Source organism: Lontra canadensis, unplaced genomic scaffold (genome assembly GCF_010015895.1).
Source record: "Lontra canadensis isolate GAN:19392208 unplaced genomic scaffold, GSC_riverotter_1.0 scaffold54, whole genome shotgun sequence".
In the NCBI taxonomy this organism is placed as follows: domain Eukaryota; kingdom Metazoa; phylum Chordata; class Mammalia; order Carnivora; family Mustelidae; genus Lontra; species Lontra canadensis.
In genome coordinates, this window is record NW_022631048.1 from 11,446,517 (window position 1) to 11,465,108 (window position 18,592).

The 18,592-nt window shown below is 48.5% G+C and overlaps 1 protein-coding gene across 1 annotated transcript in view; it reads right to left on the minus strand.

The window, feature by feature from the left end:
* Positions 1-18,592, minus strand: part of ABCA13 (ATP binding cassette subfamily A member 13) — a 298,434-nt gene that overhangs the window by 170,127 nt on the left and 109,715 nt on the right. The window contains exons 29-32 of the mRNA XM_032874934.1: positions 7,972-8,086; positions 6,429-6,758; positions 4,369-4,438; positions 3,756-3,887 (exon numbers count right to left, since the gene is read on the minus strand). Coding sequence (XP_032730825.1) covers positions 3,756-3,887; positions 4,369-4,438; positions 6,429-6,758; positions 7,972-8,086 — 647 coding nt within the window. The remainder of the gene's footprint in view (positions 1-3,755; positions 3,888-4,368; positions 4,439-6,428; positions 6,759-7,971; positions 8,087-18,592) is intronic.

Genomic DNA, 18,592 nt, shown 5'->3' on the forward strand with positions numbered 1-18,592 from the left:
AGAACTTATAAAACTCAATACCCAATAAAACAAATGATCCAATTAAAATACGGGCAGAAGACATGAATAGACATTTCTCCAAAGAAGACATCAGATAGCCAACAGTCATATGAAAAGTTGTTCAACATCATTCACCATCAAGGAAATGCAAATCAAAACCACAATGAGATACCACGTCACACCTGTCAGAACAGCTAAAATCAACAACACAAGAAACAACAGGTGCTGGCAAGGATGTGGAGAAAGGGGAGCCCTCGTGCACTGCTGGTGGGAATGCAAACTGGTGTAGCCATTGTGGACAACAGTATGAAGGTCCCTTAAAAAATTAAAAATAGAAATACCAAATGATCCAGTAATTCCACTACTTAGCATTTACCCGAAGAATATAAAACCACCAGTTTGAAAAGATATACACACCCCTATGTTTATTGGAGCATTATTTACAAGAGTCAAGTTATGGAAAGAGCCCAAGTGTCCACTGACTGATGAATGGGTAAAGAAGATGTGGTTTATACATACGCTGGAATATTACTCAGCCGTCAAAAAGGATCAATTCTGCCATTTGCGATGACATGGATGGAACTAGAAGGTATTAGGCTAAGCGAAGTAAGTCAGTCAGAGAAAGACAACTACCCTATGATTTCACTCCTGTATGGAATATAAGAAACAAAAAAGCCACCAACAAAAAAAAAGGACACAAACCCCAAACAAACAGACTCAACTCTAGAGAACACACTGATGGTGACCAGAGAGGAGGTGGACGGGAGAGTGGGGGAGACAGTGATGGGGATGAAGGAGTACACCTGTCGTGAAGAGCACAGGGTGATGTAGGGAGGTGCTGAACCAGTATGTTATATACCTGAAACCAATATTACATTATATATTAACTATACTGGAATTATTATTTTTTAATTTAACTAAATATTATTCTTTTATCCCTTATTTCATAGATGGTTTGGTCCACTGCCATGATCTCCCACATCCCACACCCACATATGTTCTTGTAAATCAGAATTCCGTGGATGTGTAACTAGTTCAAAAGGGTCCATATTACAAATGCGAAACTGATTCATAATCAATCCATCTCTTAGATCGAAATGGCGGTTTGCCCGTGTTTTGCTCTCAAAGATAATGTGCAAGTAGCGTCTATGTGCAAACGTACTTTGCATTCACCTGGATATTTCTTTAAAATTCGGAGTCAAAGAGAATAAATATTATTTTAATATTTTGTTATTTATTTTAATGTACTTTTTACCATTTTTTAAAAGATTTTATTTTCAAGTCCTCTCTAGACCAAACATGGGGCTCGAACTCACAATCCCGAGATCTGGAATTGCACCTTCCACGCCTGAGCCAGCCAGGCACCCTGAGAATAAACATTTTAAGACTTTTTAAACATAGGACAAATCTGACACACTCTACTACTTGTCAACTGACATTATCACCAATTATTTAATTTTCCCATAAACTAAATGTTTACACAGAAAAATCAGGCCCATATGACCGGCCAACAATGGCAATCTGTCTTCTTGGTCTGACATCTCTGTCTTCTTGTGTTTTGCTCCCTTCCCCAGTGGCTGGGGCTTTCACCTCAACATCTAATTCCTGTCCATGGCAAGCACCTGCAGGGGACACTGAGCACAGCACGGGGCACCCCAGCTGAGACATGATCACCTGTCCTCCCTTTCTGGTCCCTGATCTCCTCCCACCTCACCTTCCCCAGCCCTGAGAAGACACCACAGCCAGGAGAGAGCCTCCCCAGCTCCCAGAGTCACCATCGCCATCATCACACCCAAAGCCCTTCTTGCAGAACCTGCCCGGCTACCCTCCTTTGTAGGATCTCTGTCTCCGTCCCCCCGCCCGCTGTCCCCGTCCTGGAGCCAACCGCACCTGCAGAAGTGAGTGGGAGCGGGGGTTCGCTTGCTGGAAATGCCTTACTTTAATATAGACAATGTTCCCACCAGGATCCTCATGCCTCCCGTCCTGAAGGAGGAGGGGAGAACTCAGATCTTTCTAGATTCCTGCCCAAATTTCCTATGGGTCTCTGCACTGCCGAGGGTGACCTGCCTTTGCTGGTGTTCATGCTTCTCTGTGGACTCCAACACATCACCATTTTATATGTAGCTGTAGGTCCCTGTTCGTGCATGTTGTGTTCAATATGGCGAGCCCTGACTCTGCCAAGCTCGGATTTCCTCTCCTTGGTTAATGACTGTTCCCGTTTCTATTCTGTTTCACTCAGTCTGTGAGTCCCCTCAACGGGGAGAGCACCAGTCTGTGAGACCTGCCGTCTGTCTGTCTCCTTCCAGCCACCTGTCTGCGTCTCTCCCAATGCCGGGGACTCCCTGCCACCCTCCCGTCCCAGCTGAGACTTGCCTCATGACCCCCTTCCTCAAACATTTTAATGTCGATATCACACGTGCACGTTCTAACTTCCCTCCCTCGTGCCGGCTAGCCGCCTTTTAACACCCATGGCTTCTCCTTCCGTTTTATTTCACCTTGGTATTCCTCAGTTAACTTTTTTTTTAACTTCTTATTTCCTAGAATCCAGTTTTTCTTTAATTTTATTCAAAGTCCCCAGACCATGCAACGTAAAATTCGAAAATAAAACCCATTGCAGGTTTATGCACTTGCTCTCATTCTTGGAGGCCGCGTGTTCCCGCTTTTCTGTAATCTTGTCAGTGGCACCGTTCGTTTGGATTTTTACTCATCCTTCTATGACGCATGGGCGCTCCAAGTCTTAAATATGTTTTTGGAAACGGAATGGACGGCTTGTCTTTGTATCCCTTCATAGTCCATGTGTGTATGATTAGAATCTCTCTCTGTGTGTCTCTGTCTGTCTCTACCTCTGTCTCTCATAGTTCTTAACTTTTAAAAGTTAGATGTCACTTCAAATATCCAGATGCTTTGGAAAGAGACAAAATCACAAGTCATTTCAGCAAGGGCATAGACTATCATCAAAATACCACTGCTAAAAATATAAAATAAAGAGACTTTAAAAGCCGTTTCTGCTCTTTTCATCCTGAGCCAGGCGTGTGGTAAGGGTACCTCCTTCCCCACGAACATGGCAGGGAAAACCACTACTATTGGCGGCCTGGCTTCCCATGGCCTCCAGGTTGCACCTGCCGTTCCACGGAAGAAATCTCACACTTGACACCACTGACACTCTGAGTTTGGAGGTGACACCTGACCCCAGCCCCCAGCACAGCCCCTCATCCTCAGCCTGGTTTCCCACCAGGTTCTGCCCCCCTGCCCTGGCAGAGAGCAGGGTCCCTCCACTCCTGCTCCACACTGTCTCTGACTCCTGCCCAACCTGGTCCCCGTGGGGCCAAGGACACACATGCCCCCAGACTCTCCCGTCCTCACTCCCCACATCCCTGGTCCAGAGAACCCTGATCCTGGGTCTTTCCCGTTCATTGACAGAAGCCCACCCAGGGAGCCGCTTGGTGGCGGGGGGGGGGTGGGGGGGTGGGGGGCTCCGTCAGCCTCCGGGCACTTGTGTCCTATCCTCACGTGGCCTTTTACCGTTTCCTTCAGGACCTGGGCAGCCCACCTGCTCCTCGAGCCTTCACAGCTCCCTCTCACACACATCCTATGAAGCCCCCTCTGAGCTCTCATTTAAATTTAGATAATTATCATTCTAATATCCATGCATATTAGATTTAAATTCTATCAGATGAGATGATTAGATGTAAACACATGATTTAAACCTGTTTTTTAGCTTCTTTGGGGCAACTTTGATGACACAGAATTCTTACCGGGAATCAAGTTGTTCAAGTACCAACCACATAAGAAATAAAGGCCTGAATCGACGGCCATCATCCAGCAAACCCAGCCAAACGTCATGCCCGACGGTTCCGGAGGCTGGTACATGTTAGTCCACTGGACCCCTGGAAGGAAGGGAAAGGCAGAGTCAGAGCCTCACAGCCTCTCTCGGGGCAGATCATGGTGAGTAGGTCCGTGCGTTCTGGAAGCTCGGAGCAGAGCTGAACGCAGCCGAGACCAAGGCAGGCCCTCCCACGGATCACGGTTCCTCAGAGGAGCCGGGAGGATGCCCAATTTCCCGTAATTTCAAGGAAACCAGGTGGACTGGCTTTAGCCACTTTAGAATATCCAACAGTTTGTTGTTGTTGTTTTATTTTAGTGTTGTTTTACTTCTACCTCGTTTCTTGTCTCACCAAAATGCATCTATCGGGGCCACTGGGCCGTGGGGGGCAATCACACCCCCCGAGGCAAGCCCCAGCGCCTCATTCCAGACGTTCTGCTTTGGAATGAAGACCTTGTCCTCCGGCCCTTGTAACAGGACTCCTGGAAACGCCTAGAAGCCTGAATCCCCGGTCTCTTCTGACAAACGTTTCTCCCCTTCCTTACCTGCTTCTTGTCCTTCTAGGAAGGTGACGAAAAACACTCCTTGTCCAAAGGCCGTGGTGGAGAGCAGGCACTGCCCACAGGGAACGGAGAGAGAAATAGCACATTAGCACTGCCCCAAGACCCCAGAAAACCCACGGCGCACCATGCAAACGCAGAAGCCACGCACCCCCTGCCCCCCGGCGATGGCAAAGCATCACTCCAGGCAGGGATTTCGACGTTGGACCCTGGGAGACTGAGCCGAACGTCAGCCCACTCTGATAGGCTGATAACAAGCTAGATTTTAATGGGGGAGGGAATTCTCTCTCTTCCCGGCGGTGCCTAAAGGGCCAGAGACCCGAGCACCGCATACAGAAACGCCTAACGGGAAACGGTGGAGAACGGAACACAGCGATTTCTTGTTTTTCATGATTAAGTGGATGCCCTGGAGCGTGCCACAGGCAGACCGACAGATCGTCCCTGCGATTCTGCGCTAGAGAGAGAGCGCCCTGGAGGAAAGCGCTGTTTTGTTTCCACGGGGCAGGTCCTACGTCCACGGAAGAACCTGCTGAACACGTATTTCACACTTAAAAACATCAGGCACCAGAGTTAGGGTTTTTTTTTTTTTCCTTTTTTTTTTTTTTTGGCAAGCAAACGTTTGAACATGGGAAAAGGAACTCAAACATTGTATGCTGGAACGTTTAAACAAATGCATTGAAGTAAAGGCACTGCAGTATTTGAAATTCGGGCCATGTAAGGAGTAGCGGGGAGCGGGGTTGGGTAAAGGGTCCCATTTTCACGATTCTGGAAACAGCTAACAAACACGAACCCAAAATTATTGGTTCCGCTAATTAGAACCGGTGAACACCCATCAATGGATAAATTCTGATTAAAGGTGGCATTTCGGGACACCTGCGTGGCTGTTGGTGAAGCGTCTGCCTTCGGCTCAGGTCATGATCCTGGGGTGCTGGGATCGAGTCCCACATTGGGCTCCCTGCTCAGCAAGAAGCCTGCTTCTCCCTCTGCCTGCTGCCCCTCCCTGCTTGTGCTCTCGTGCTCCCTCTCCCTCTCTCTCTTACTCGCTCTCAGGTAAGTAAGTAAATAAACAAATAAACAAAATCTTAAATAAATAAACACGTAAAGGTGGCATTTCTTCAACGGGCTGTGTGTCCATGGCCAGTAGGAATGGTGGAGGTTCACGGATGTTGGAGAAAAATAATGGGGCTCTCACAGAGGTATTCTCCCTGAGTCTCTAAAGGGAGCAGAAAAAGTGATGCTGTCCCTACAAGCAAGGGTCCATCAGCTGTCATTGTGCTGTGTGGGACAGGCGACCTCCCACAGCCTTCAAGGGTCCTGTAGGAGCCCTGAGATCCTAGCCTTCCTGGGCACCTCCCAAATTCTCCCTCAGTGGCTCCAGTCACACCTCCCATCAGACTACATTTGGGGAACCTGGCCTGACCTGTGGAGGGAGGAGAGGTCTGGGGCTGGGTCTCTGCAGCCGACCGTCCTCACGGCCACACATGCGTCCCTTCCCCATGGACAGAGCTCTCAGTGCCCGCCAAGCACTTCTCACCCAAGAAGGAATGGGCGTGTCTCTTCTGTGTACTTCGTGTCGCACACCCAACAGAATCACCCTACTCGTTCAGGCGGGCGCACTTTAAACGGTGAATGATTCTGACGTCGCTAACAGAGGGATGGTTCCCCTCAGTGTGATGTCATTCCTGATGCTTCGAGAAAAACACTTATTTTTTGCTGCTAAAATAGCTTTGGGAATCTATGTCTTTCCATATGTGAAACAGACAGACACGGAGGTCCTACGCTGCCTTTGGGGCGTGGCCGATTTCCAAAACACCCCCAGAGGAGAGACCCCGTTATGTGGGAAGTGCCAATTCCTCATGGGCTCCCTTCCAGGAAAATTGCTACAATGCCAGTTCACGGAGGCTGCAGGGTTGGCCTCCAGGGACCAAATAAATAGAAGGAGGTAACCAGGAGCCCACCCAGATCTAGAAATGACAGACTGATGGAGTGAGGTCGTAACTGATTTGTCGGGTAAATGCAGCAATTACAAAAAAGAAGAAACTTACCAGAAACGTCTGCATGACAACACTGAGTTGGTTATGGAGAACCAACAGCACTATGTAGGGCAGAAAGCTGATCATGTACACCAGGCTGGTACAGAGGGCAGCTGTGTTCGCTCGGCTGAAAAACACACTCAGGAAGTAACTCAGCATGATGACCGACACCCCGAAATCCAGGAGAAAGAGGAAAATGATGCAGGTGTTGCTGTGCGTGAAGATGCCGCTCGCTTTGAGGATGACGGCCAGGGCTACACTGCTCAAGGCCAACACGGCCACGTTCTCCAGGAACCAGGCCAGGAAGAAGACGGTGGGATGCACGCCCATCATTCTCGTGTACTGTCCAAAGAAGGAAACGCAGGGTTATCACCGGGATCCTTGAGAAAGAACAGATCTTGTCACAGGAGGCAGGTGGCGCTAGAAATTCCCATGCTGGGGCCAGCCTGGCCATCAGCCCAGTGCAGAACCCGGAGCCCAGCACCCCTTGTAGGGAACTCTCCCTGGGGAGGTCATGGCCATGAGCCCACACGGCAGAGGGGCAGGACCAGCCCCTAGCCCCCAGGCTCGAGAGATGGCCATCGTGCCGTGTGCTCCCTTATCCACTCAGACTTTGCTAGCTTTGCTTCTTTTTCCTTTTTTTGTTTTTTTCAGTGTTTTTTTTATTTTTTTGCTTTGTTTTTGGCTGTTTTCCATCTTTTTTTTTTTTTTTGCTTTGTTTTTGGCTGTTTTCCATCTTTTTTTTTTTTCTTCATTTCAGTGGTGTTGGTTTGGTTTAATGAAGACAAACAGAACAATGAAGGGAGGGGGGATACTGGACCCTAAGCTGTTCAGGTTGGGGAGGGGGTCTCTTGCATGACTGTTAGAATGCATTTTGCAAAAACAACTGAGCCTGCAGTAATAATGAGATGAATGCCTCCATTAAGCTTCTCATTTTCCATCTATAACTTTGGGGTATCTTGGAGGGTGGTGGGGTTGGTCCCTGATAAAAGGAGACCAAGTCTAACGTGACTGACCCCCGGTCTCCAGTCCCCATGCCTAGGATCCTTGCTGGGTGGATGAGGAGGAAACACAGAAATGCAGGAAAATTGCATTCTGAGTAGGTGAACAATGTGGGAAACAGCAGTGCCAGTCCCAGTCAGACCTGAATGAGAACCGAGCCCTTGACCTCGCTGCTCCTTCACCTTAATAATGGAGGCAAGGGGGTGTGTGCGCCCATCCCCCACAAAGGCCAGCCTTCACCGGGTACTCTGCCCTTACGTCTTTCCAGGTTGTTTAAAACTTGCTGAATGGGCGATGCTGGCTCCTTTCTTTGAACCTGGCCTGCCTGTCCTTGGGCTTCCTTCCTTCCCCGCAGAAAACACCTGTTAGCCTGGCAGGGCGTCAGCTCCAATGTGAAAAGCTCTTCCCTGGGGCCCCCTCCCGGCTGGGCACAGGGGCCCCGGCAGAGGGGAGGGCAGGTGAAACAGAGCCCGAGGGTCAGTCATGGGACAGGATTTGGCTCCAAAGCCCCCGCCGCCCCCGCTGGTCCCCGGGCAGGCACTCGGCCGATTACCTCTTCTATCTGGATCTCTCGCTCGTAAACCAGCTTTCGGACCATGCTGCTCACAGACACCATCCACGTCAGCATCATTATCAGAGGGAAGAAGAAGCCGACGTTGTTCAAGAATCTGCAAGGAAGTAATCCCGTCAGCACCCGAGGGCGAAGGAAGGGGCTCCAGGGTCGGGCTCCTGGCATACACGTTTTCACATCGTCCTTACACGTGACCAAGCCCTTTCAAGGAGCAACATCTCGTCTGGCCGTTTCAATGGAATGGCTGGCTGGCGTCCTGATTTAGGAGGCATGCGAAACTCACGAAGGAGACACGCTGGTTGGAGGTCCCTCGCACGGCCACTGTCCCCCAGCCCCAAGCGCTGCTCTCTGACACCTTCCTAGGCAGAGCCCGTGGGATGGACACAGGTCACTCATTCATGACTACAACCTCCCCTGCTTAGTTGGGACTCCTGTCTGTCTTCAATCGAAAATCTCAGTTGACCATAGATTATGGCCTTACAAGATATGCGAAAAGTGACCGTTGAAATTCTCCCTGTGGCCAGCCACCTGGGTGGCTCAGCTGGTGTCTGACTCTTGGTTTCAGCTGAGGTCATGATCTCACAGTTGTGAGATTGAGCCCTGAGTCAGACTCCATCAAAGAGTCTGCTTGTCCCTCTCCCTCTGCCCCTCCCCTCTCCCCTGCTCTTTCACGTGCGCTCTCTATCTCTTTCATAAATAAAATATTTTTTAAAAAGAAAGAAAAGAAGTCTCCATATCTCTTCCTCAACCACTCACTTCCCACTCCCGCTATCCGGCTTCTCTAACACACACTTGACATGGCCATTACCTAGAACGTCCACGACAGCCACTCCTCAAACCCAATGGGACGTTCTCCATCATTATCCATCTTCACTTCTTGGCTGTGTTTGGTACCAGTGATGGGTCTCTCCTTCTTTCCTCCTTCTGTACCTTTTACACCACTCCTGGCTTTCTTCATTTCTCCTCGGTCTCCCTCACTGTGACTTCTCAGCCCAGCCCTGGGCTCTGCCTCCTCACCCCATCCCCCCTGAGTTCTAGACCCACATATCCATCATTCGCTTCATCACGGAGGCCGCCCAGAGGGGCAAGCCATGTGACTGGGTGTGTGGTCCGTGAATGAACCAAAGAGAGAAAGGTCCTGTTCTGAAGCATCCTGCATTCTGGCGGCCAGGTGGGGGCGGGGGGCGTACCTGATGTAAACCAGGACAAGGAGATACACAGTACGGCGTCAAGTATGAGGAAGTACAGCTTCCGTGGGTAGGGATGCTATCTCAAACAGGTAGCTGGGCAAGGTGTTTGTGGGAGAAGTGTCAGAGCAGAGAGTGGATGAAGTAGGGAAATGAGTCTCCCAGAATGTCAGGGATCTGAAGAAGATGGCTCCAGGCAGAGAGGCAGCAATGGAAGGCCTGGAGGCAGGAGCACGGGGCACAGCTCTGGAGCGGCCAAGGACCGCGTGGGTTAGGAGATGGTGTGGCGTGTCAGCTGGGGCCAGATCCTGTAAGGATTTTCTATACCAGGTGACAGCAGATTTACTCAAAGAACAAGGGAATTCCTCAAAAGGGTTTTAGAAGGGAGAGAGGGAAACAGGGAGGAGACCCATTAGGTGTAAAGTTTTTAAAAAGACTGAATGCAGTATAGACAGAGAAAGTCCATGAAGAGGGAGAGGGAAAGCCACAGCAAATGTGCAGCCGTGTAGACAAGACAAGGGGGCGGGCAAAGATGCTGACCCGGAGAGAGAACCAGCTCTCCGGTCCCTGTTGCAACAGCCTGCAAGGGCGCCCCTGCCCAGACCTCCCCTTCAGAGTGCTGGCCCCAGTGCGGACCATCTGTCCTTCCCACTGGACGGTAAGGCCTCCCCCTGCATCTCCTCTGCTTGGCAAAGGCTGTCCATGCAGTAAATGCAAACTATTTGTTAGGGAAACTGTGACTAAGTAAAAAAAGAAGCTGGGGGGATTGACGTCTTTGTTTTTATTCATTTTCCTGCCTGAGATGATTATAATGACCATCAATTTGGTGAATCGCATTTTAAAGCTGAACATGAGGTAACTGCAACGCGACCCAGAGGCGCTAGAAAGTTAGCTCCCAGGCTGCTCAGCTTGGTGGTTTTTCTGAGGCTTTTTAGTCCTTGTTTTTTATAGAGTCCAGTGCACGTAGAAGGCTAGGAAGAGGAAGCACCGTATCCTATATACACCTACACATCCCACAAGTGACATCTCTTCTCCCAGATTAACCCAATTTACAGAAAAAAAAAAAAAATGACACTTGGATCACTTGTAAAGCTAAGAAACAATGAATACAGAGTTTACTTGGGGGATGGGAGGGGTTTGAAAAGAGTTTGTCTATGTTCATGAACTTTATCTTTTCCACTTAAAAGCACTGGACCTGGGGACCTGGGGGGCTCCATCGGTTAGGCATCTCCCCTCGGCTCAGGTCAGGATTTCAGGGTCCCCCCAAGTTGGGCTCCCTGCTCAGTAGGAAGCCTGCTTCTCCCTCTCCCTTTCCCGCCCCACCCCCTTGCTCATGCTCCCTGTCTCTCTCAAATAAATAAATAAAATCTTTTTAAAAAAAAATAAAAAGGGTGCTGGAATTGATGGCTATTGACCTCTGTTCTTTTAGCACCTTGAGCCTTACAGAAGAGTCCATAAGTATCCCACACAAATATTAAGATTCCATCTGAGCAGGGCACATGGGTGACTCAGTGGGTTAAAGCCTCTGCCTTCAGCTCAGGTTATGATCTCAGGGTCCTGGGATCGAGCCCCGCATCGGGCTCTCTGCTCAGCAGGGAGCCTGCTTCCCCCTCTCTCTGCCTGCCTCTCTGCCTACTTGTGATCTCTGTCAAATAAATAAATGAAAATCTTAAAAAAAAAAAAAATTCCATCTGAGTTACTGCCCAGAAGTCACACTGGGTCAGGATTCTATGTGAGCCTGGGGCTATGATGTACGTGTCCTATGGAACCCCCATCCACCCACCCACATCTTCGTAATGACAAAGTCATCGTGGCAGCCTTGCAAGTGAGTAAACCCAGCTCTGGAGCCCTTGCGGCCACGACCGCAGATCCCAGGGAACATCCAGTCATTTTGCACACACCTGGCTGAGTGAGGCTACTTGGGATAAGCGGACGGAATGAGAAGTCGGAATACGTGACTTGTGTGCCCCACCCTTTCCTACTCCACTCCTGAACACCAGTCCCACATCAACAAGAGATAGGAAAAACATCCATTCCAGTTTTGACAAATGCCTGGAAGTACTGGAAACAGTCAAGGTCAAGAAGGCAGCACACGGGGCGCCTGGGTGGCTCAGTGGATTGAGCCACACTGCCTTTGGCTCAGATCATGATCTCAGGGTCCTGGGATCGAGCCCCGCATCATCGGGCTCTTTGCTTGGCAGAGAGCCTGCTTCCCCCTCTCTCTCTACCTGATTTGTGATCTCTCTCTCTGTCAAATAAATACATAAAATCTTAAAAAAAAAAAAAAGGAGGCGGCACACAAGAATGCAGATGAGAGATGTCAGCAGCGAAATCCCGCCCCGTGCAGGTGTAGAAGGCGCCATCAAAACCGCACCTCTGAAGGTCTAGGGGCACGACCTGAAGGTATAGGACAGGATGTGTTAAGTGGGTGCCAAGCAGCATGTTAAGGTGGGTGGTGTCAGAAACCACTCTTGCACCCAGACCCTTTTGCCAGGGAAAGAGAAGAGGAACGTTATGTGAGGAGCACATGTATCTAGTGGAAGCACTCAGTCCTTGTGGCCATTAAGGTCACCTGGTCCTCACCACTGACGGGACCCCCTGGCAAACGACTGGGCAGGAAAACCCAATTCATTCAGAACGAATAACAACAAGAACAAAATCCAGCACATCTGTACAAGGAATAAAGGTAGTTGAGTCCCACCATTATCAACAAATGAAAAACACGTGCCCAAAAAGATGGTCACAGGAGGCCGATGAAAATAGTGAATGTATAATTTGCCATCAATGGAAAAATAGTTAATAAGGCAATTCCGCAAATTAAAAAACACCCTATAGCAGAATTGTTACAATTGGGTGAATAGGTGACAAGACAGTAAGAAGATAGGAAATCGGAACTGGGAGAACCTTAAAAAAACAGAAGGGAAAGAGTAGCCATCAAACAAGATATAGTTAGAAGATGCACCGGTCAAATTAATACCAAACAAAACGTGGTACGGGACATAAAAAATTGACATAAGAAACACAACTGAAAGAAACAGAAATAAAGAAAAAGGTATTTTTTTTAATTAGGGAAATGTTATGGATAAAAAATATGGGGAAAAGAAATCCATGCAATTGGAGTCCTTGAAGAAGAAAATCCAGGGCTGGAAGATAATTGGTAATGCTGGAACCCATCAAAAGTTTCCAGGCAAGAAAACTGAAATCTACACCTTGAAAGGTCTTATCTTGTGCCATGGACAATTATTCTAGAATGGTCTACGATGAAATGTATCCCACTAAATTTATTGAATTTTCAAGTCACTAGCAACTTGGCAAAATTACCAGGTCAGATAAAAGCAGGAAAATATCAGAGTGGCCTCAGATTGTTCCATAATCACATTCAAGGCCAACGGTAATGGAGTTATTTCTACAAAATACTTGAGGAAAGTCTAAGTCAAGGATTTCATATCTAGCCGAGCTGCCTTTCAAGTATAAATGCTGCAAAGAATTCTAAGTACGGAAGAACCCAGGTTGCATTACCTCATATGATCATCTTAAGGAAATTATTAGAAGACAAATTTTAGCCCACCCAAGGATGACCGGTAAATTACAGGGTAAGGATAATGATAAGCAATGAACGTGTGTTCCGGTAAAAGGAAGACTAAAACAAAAAATGGAAATTCAGATGACAAGACAGACTGGAAATGTTATGTTCCCTGAAATGTAGAAGTGATATGACAAACAAAAATTGGAAGGTTAGAGGAAATGACTCAGAGAGAAAGAATAAATGGATGAATGTCAAAATCAGAGGCCATTTGTTCAGGATTCACAAGTGTAGAATATAAGCATAGGCATCTTTCATGGTACAAGAGAAGACATTGACATAATATCAACCAAAATGACATGGTAGAGAGGAAAATTTAATGACAGAAGAAGAGGAATTTTTATTTTGCAAGATAAAAATATATATATATATACATACACACACACATATGGTTAATATTATTATATATATAATAAATATATATATTGTTTTATATTTATATATATTTTATATATATATGGTTAGTGTTATTTTATTATTATTATTATTTATATGAAGTTCCAATTATAAGATAACCACCAGCACAATAAAGCATTATTAAACATAAGTTTAATCTTTTAAGATTTTATTTATTTGAGAGAGAGAATGAGTGGAGGGAGAGATAGAGGGAGAGGAAGCAGCAGGTTCTCCACCCAGCAGGGAGCCTGACTCGTGAGGACCTGAGCCAAAGGCAGAGGCTTAACTGACTGAGCCCCCAGGTGCCCCTAAATAGGAATCTAAAAGCAAAATCATAAGTATAGAAAAATACTTAGCTAAGAACATATATACATGAAACTTTATTTCATGCTTTATAGACCTAAGACCAAAAAGGTATATGAGACATACAAGACACACACCTGAAACAAAACATTTTGGAAAAGTCTAAGGGCAAAGGCACATCAAACAAATGGGAATACAGAGATGCAGGGGGAGAGAGAACAGGAGGGAGAAAGGAAGGGAAAAAAGCAGGGATCATCAAGTTACTTTCATACAAGGTAGACTTATGTGTAAAAGGAGGACTCAGAAGACAATTATTCACATCTGTGCACAACATTCAAATGCCACCAGCACAGGAAAAGGAGAGAGACAACCAAGTAGGAGGGGGACCATGATTTATCTGCCTTAGTCTAAGACAAATGCAAGGTTGAACATTAAGGAAAGAGAATTCCTAAATAACAAAATGAATATAGATCTGATTCTGTATTCCCAAGATAGGAAATTAGAAATTCTTTCCAAGTGCCCATAAATCATTCACAAGAGTAGATTATATATTAGTTGACAGAGAGAAATGCTATTAATTCAAAATGTGGATGCGATAAAGATGTTTCCTGGAGGCAATGTAAAAATTAGCACGCTGCCACAGGAACCGGGAGTTAGTGTACAAAATTCAGTTTTCAGCTTTGGTCAATCTGATTGAAAAAAAATGCTAATATGGAGCAGTTTCTTTCTCTTTTTTTTTAAATATTTTATTTATTTGTTTGACAGAGAGAGACATAGCAAGAGAGGGAACACAAGCACTGGAGTGAGAAAGGGGGAAGCAGGCTCCTCACCGACCAGGGAGCCCGATGCCGGGCTCGATCCCAGGACCCTGGGATCATGACCTGCGCCAAAGGCAGAGGCTTAATGACTGAGCCACCCAGGCGCCCTTGTGCAACTTCAATTTATTCTTTTTTCTTATTATAAGTGCACTGAGTAACTTTGGAAATTCCTGAGAATTTCCACTTGGAAATTAAAAGAAATTTCACTCAAACAGCTCCTGGGAAAAGAAGACCATTGACACCCATACTGTAAGAATGCAGACAGAATCCACAAATAAAGTCCAAAAACAGTTCCATGGAAATGGAAAAATAGAACCAGAATATACTGAGGGCACTTGTCACAGGTCTGAATTTTAAAATTGCAGCCCCTGATGGGCTCAGTTGGTGGAGCATGTGACTCTTGATCATGGCGTTGTGAGTTCAAGCCCCATGTTGGTCATAGCATGTACTTAAAATCAATCAATCCATCCATCCATCTGGGCATGGGGGAAGCATGTCACAGGAGGGATAACCACAAAAGGAGGGAGAAAGGGGAAGACAGGACCTCTTGCCCGGCTTCTCCTTTCCAACACCTTAGCGGCAGGGGGAGGTTGGCAGAAAAGCTCCCAGCCTCCACCGACCTCCATATTGGGTGATGGTCTGACGAGGTCCTTTGATGCTTTCCTTCAGGACCTCCACAAAGGAGGGGAAACTGCTAATGGCCTTCCTAGGGTCCTCCTGTCCCCCAACCTACAACCCTCCTGCAGACAAGAGAACATTTTTTCTCATGGCCATGAATGACAGGCGACTACCATGGCCGACACATGGCAAGTGCTGGACACACTGTGTTCCAAAGAAGGATGAGCACAGACACTTGACTCCTAGCAAGATGGATGATGTCAGGCGTATAAAAGGCACATTACCACAACACATGAAGGAACAGTCCCAAAACAAAACAAAATACGACCGACATGTAAGAAGACAGTATGAAGTAGGATTTTTTTCCATTAGAGTCTCGACTCTTGATAGATAATCATTTGCTTGTAACATTAACAATAAAAAAAGAAACATTAAAATCAGGGAAGTCAGAACAGGATGTCCACACGCTCCCTACTGTCCAGACAGCATCAACCACACAGGTATATTCCAGATTTTTCTGTGAATTCATCCCTGCTCTGGATCCCAAGCAAAATCAATAAAAGTCTGCAAACATGGGGCGCCTGGGTGGCTCAGTCCTTTGAGGCCTGCCTTGCGCTCAGGTCATGAACCACGGGTCCTGGGATCCAGTCCCAGATTGGACTCCGCTCATCGGGGAGCCTGCTTCTCCCTCGGCCTGCCGCTCCCCCTGGGGGTGCTCTCTCTTGCTCACTGTCTGACAAATAAATAAATAAAATCTTTTAAAAAAATAAGAAAGGTCTGCCAACAGGAAATCAAACGCTCTCATTTATGTAAGCCTCTTTAAAAGGACACTCTGATCTTCATAAACATTCACTGTCACCAGCTCTTTTTCTGAAGGTGGCAAATGCTCGATTTACATTCCAATGACCCCTCCCTAGGAGTGTGCTCTCTGTGGCCAGCCTCTATTAGCACCATCCGGTGAGTTCAAAGACTGGCAAGTGATGAAGGCGTTATGTGGGAGTCACACAGTGGGGAAGGACCACAGAGAAATCGGCTTTGGTTTCTTCCCCATCAGCCCAGCCTCTGCACACTGCTCCCCTGCCTTCCTCCAGAGTCCCCCGACTGCATCACAGAGGAATGAGGGACCCAGAACCCAGCCAGGCAGCTGCTGGGCGGAAGGACCACCACCTTCTTACCCTCCCGTCCCCTCTCTACTCCCTCTGGCAGAGCCGGGCCAGCAGACTGAGATCCCATACCTACCCACCCATGGCCCCCGGCCTTCACCAGTGGCTTTGACTCCTGTGACTGGTGCCTGGGAGGGGAGGGTGGCCGGGAAGGGGGGCTTCTGAGGTGTTCATTTATGCAGTGCCCTCCCACCCAGCCTGCTCCACAGGGTGTCTGTGAGTGACAAGAGATTGGATGTCCATTCTTCGTTTTCTTGTTCCAAGTTCGTTAACTCCTGGGAACGTCAGGGGGAAGGGAAGAGGCCCCCTTGCCCACACACCTCTCTGAACACGGCACCATGGAAGACAGCAACCCCAGCCTTGGATCTGACCCCGGAACCCAGAAGAACATCCCAGCAGTGAGTGCCGCCCAGGAGCACGTGGGCTCTCGCAGGCCGGTCCCGTCCCCTTTCCAGGTCTGGTCTTCACAAGCACCTCAGTGCAGAGCCCCACAGGCCAGTGAGGAGGAGCGGTGGGCAACGGCATCCCCTTTACCGAGAGGACCCAGACCAGCGTCAGTGACGGATCCCTGGCCCAGCTCTGTGACCAGCAAGAACTGGACCTGGACTCCAGGGGCAACTTTTCTTCCCTTTTTTTTTAATTTATTTATTTGACAGAGAGATCACAAGTAGGCAGAGAGGCAGGCAGAGAGAGGAGGAAGCAGTCTCCCCGCTGAGCAGAGAGCCCGATGTGGGGCTCGATCCCAGGACCCTGGGATCATGACCTGAGCCGATGCAGATGCCTAGTAGACTGAGCCCCCCAGACACGCCCAAATGCAACTTTTGATGCCAGCACCTCGCAATTCCACATCTGAGATTTGGAGGGGGATCTCAAATGCTTGAAGGCCGTCCAGCATCAGAAGGCAGGACTGGCTCCCAGGACCCAGCATGCCGAAGAAACAGACTTTGGGAACTGTTAGCTCAGACTATGGCTACAAAAATCCCTCTTCATCAAGCTCACCTATTAAAAGGTCTAAGCCCCAAACCCAGCTTGGAGGTCAGGGGATCCCGACCACCAAGCAATCCTCACGTGCTAGCTGGTGTCCTGCAATGCAATTCAATCCCATCACACACGACCTGAGGTAGCCCCACGTCCCACAGTTAGGGGCTCATCACACAAGATCACACACACAGTCTCCTGATGCCCTTCCAAACCCAGATTGTCACCAGAGACTCTGTCGACCTGCGGTGAGAAAGAAAGCCAGAGACCCCAGCTGGAGTCACTTGCCTCCCAGGACAGCAAACCAAGACTTCACTGTAATTTCAATTTCTCCAGGAGTGGGATCTTAAGTCCATCAATCTAGAATGTTCTAATCTATGCTGACGAGGTAATGTGTCACAGAGGTCCTCTCCTCCCAGAGGAAGATGAGGTGATCCACCGACTAAGCCCCCAGCCCTTCCCCAAAGGGAAGGCAACTTCGCCTGAAACAATCCTTTCTTGTCTTTGCTCATAACTGCTTTACCCCACCTTCCTTCCTAGAAACCTTCCATTTGGTGCTGCCTCAGAGTTCCCCTCTGTTTGCCTGAGGGAATGATGCCGGAGCAAGAATCACTTCATAGAGCCAACTAGACCTTCCAATATACTCAGTTGAATTTTTTGTAAGAGAGTTAACTCAGGAACGGACGGAAGAGCGGCCTGGGATGGGGTCTGGGGAGGCAGCACTGGGCTCCCCCAATCCACAGCCCACAGTCCCCACATCTCCACCTGCTCCCCAACCTGGAACTCTCCAGCCCCCATCCCTTGGAGATCTTATGGAAGCCTCATGAGCCGGGCAGGCTGGCGCAAGTCATCGGTCATCAGTGATTGATTCAACCTGCTTAGGAGACAATTCGCATCGCTGTCCCCAGGCACAAAACAGACCCGGCCTTCAGGACACCCACACCCTCCCCCTGGACCCAGAGCTCTGCAGAAAATGGAAGAAAATATAAGTCAGACGTTCGCAGATGACAGAGTGAAAGGGCAGAGGAGTGACCAAAAGGGTACGCGTGCTCCCACACAAAATGTAAGCACTAAGTGGCAATTACTAGTTCCCTGGCGGCGTGAAGGGCATTCAGAAAGCAGGAGACCTTGCAGGGAATAACGGAACCCATGTGGTCCTCGGTTTCTCTTACCAGGCTCTCGATGGCTGAACGAGATGTGTGGGAAAATGTGACCCAGTGTTCAGAGGAGCATGACTGTGGCTACTGGTGACGGGGAAGACTGGGGGAAACGGGACACACCATGACCTGGGGTTCGAACAAAACAGCTCTGTGGCCAGCAGGGAGATGGGTCCGTGGGAGCTTTAAGGGGCATGAGAAAAGATATAAAACTGCATTTCTAGGGATGCCTGGGAGGCTCTGTCGGTTGAGCGTCTGCCTTCGGCTCAGGTCATGATCCCGGGGTCCTGGGATCGAGCCCCGCATCGGGCTCCCTGCTCAGCGGGGAGCCTGCTTCTCCCTCTGCCGCTCCCCCTGCTTGTGCCGTCTTGCCCTTTCTCACTCTCTCTCTCTCAAATCA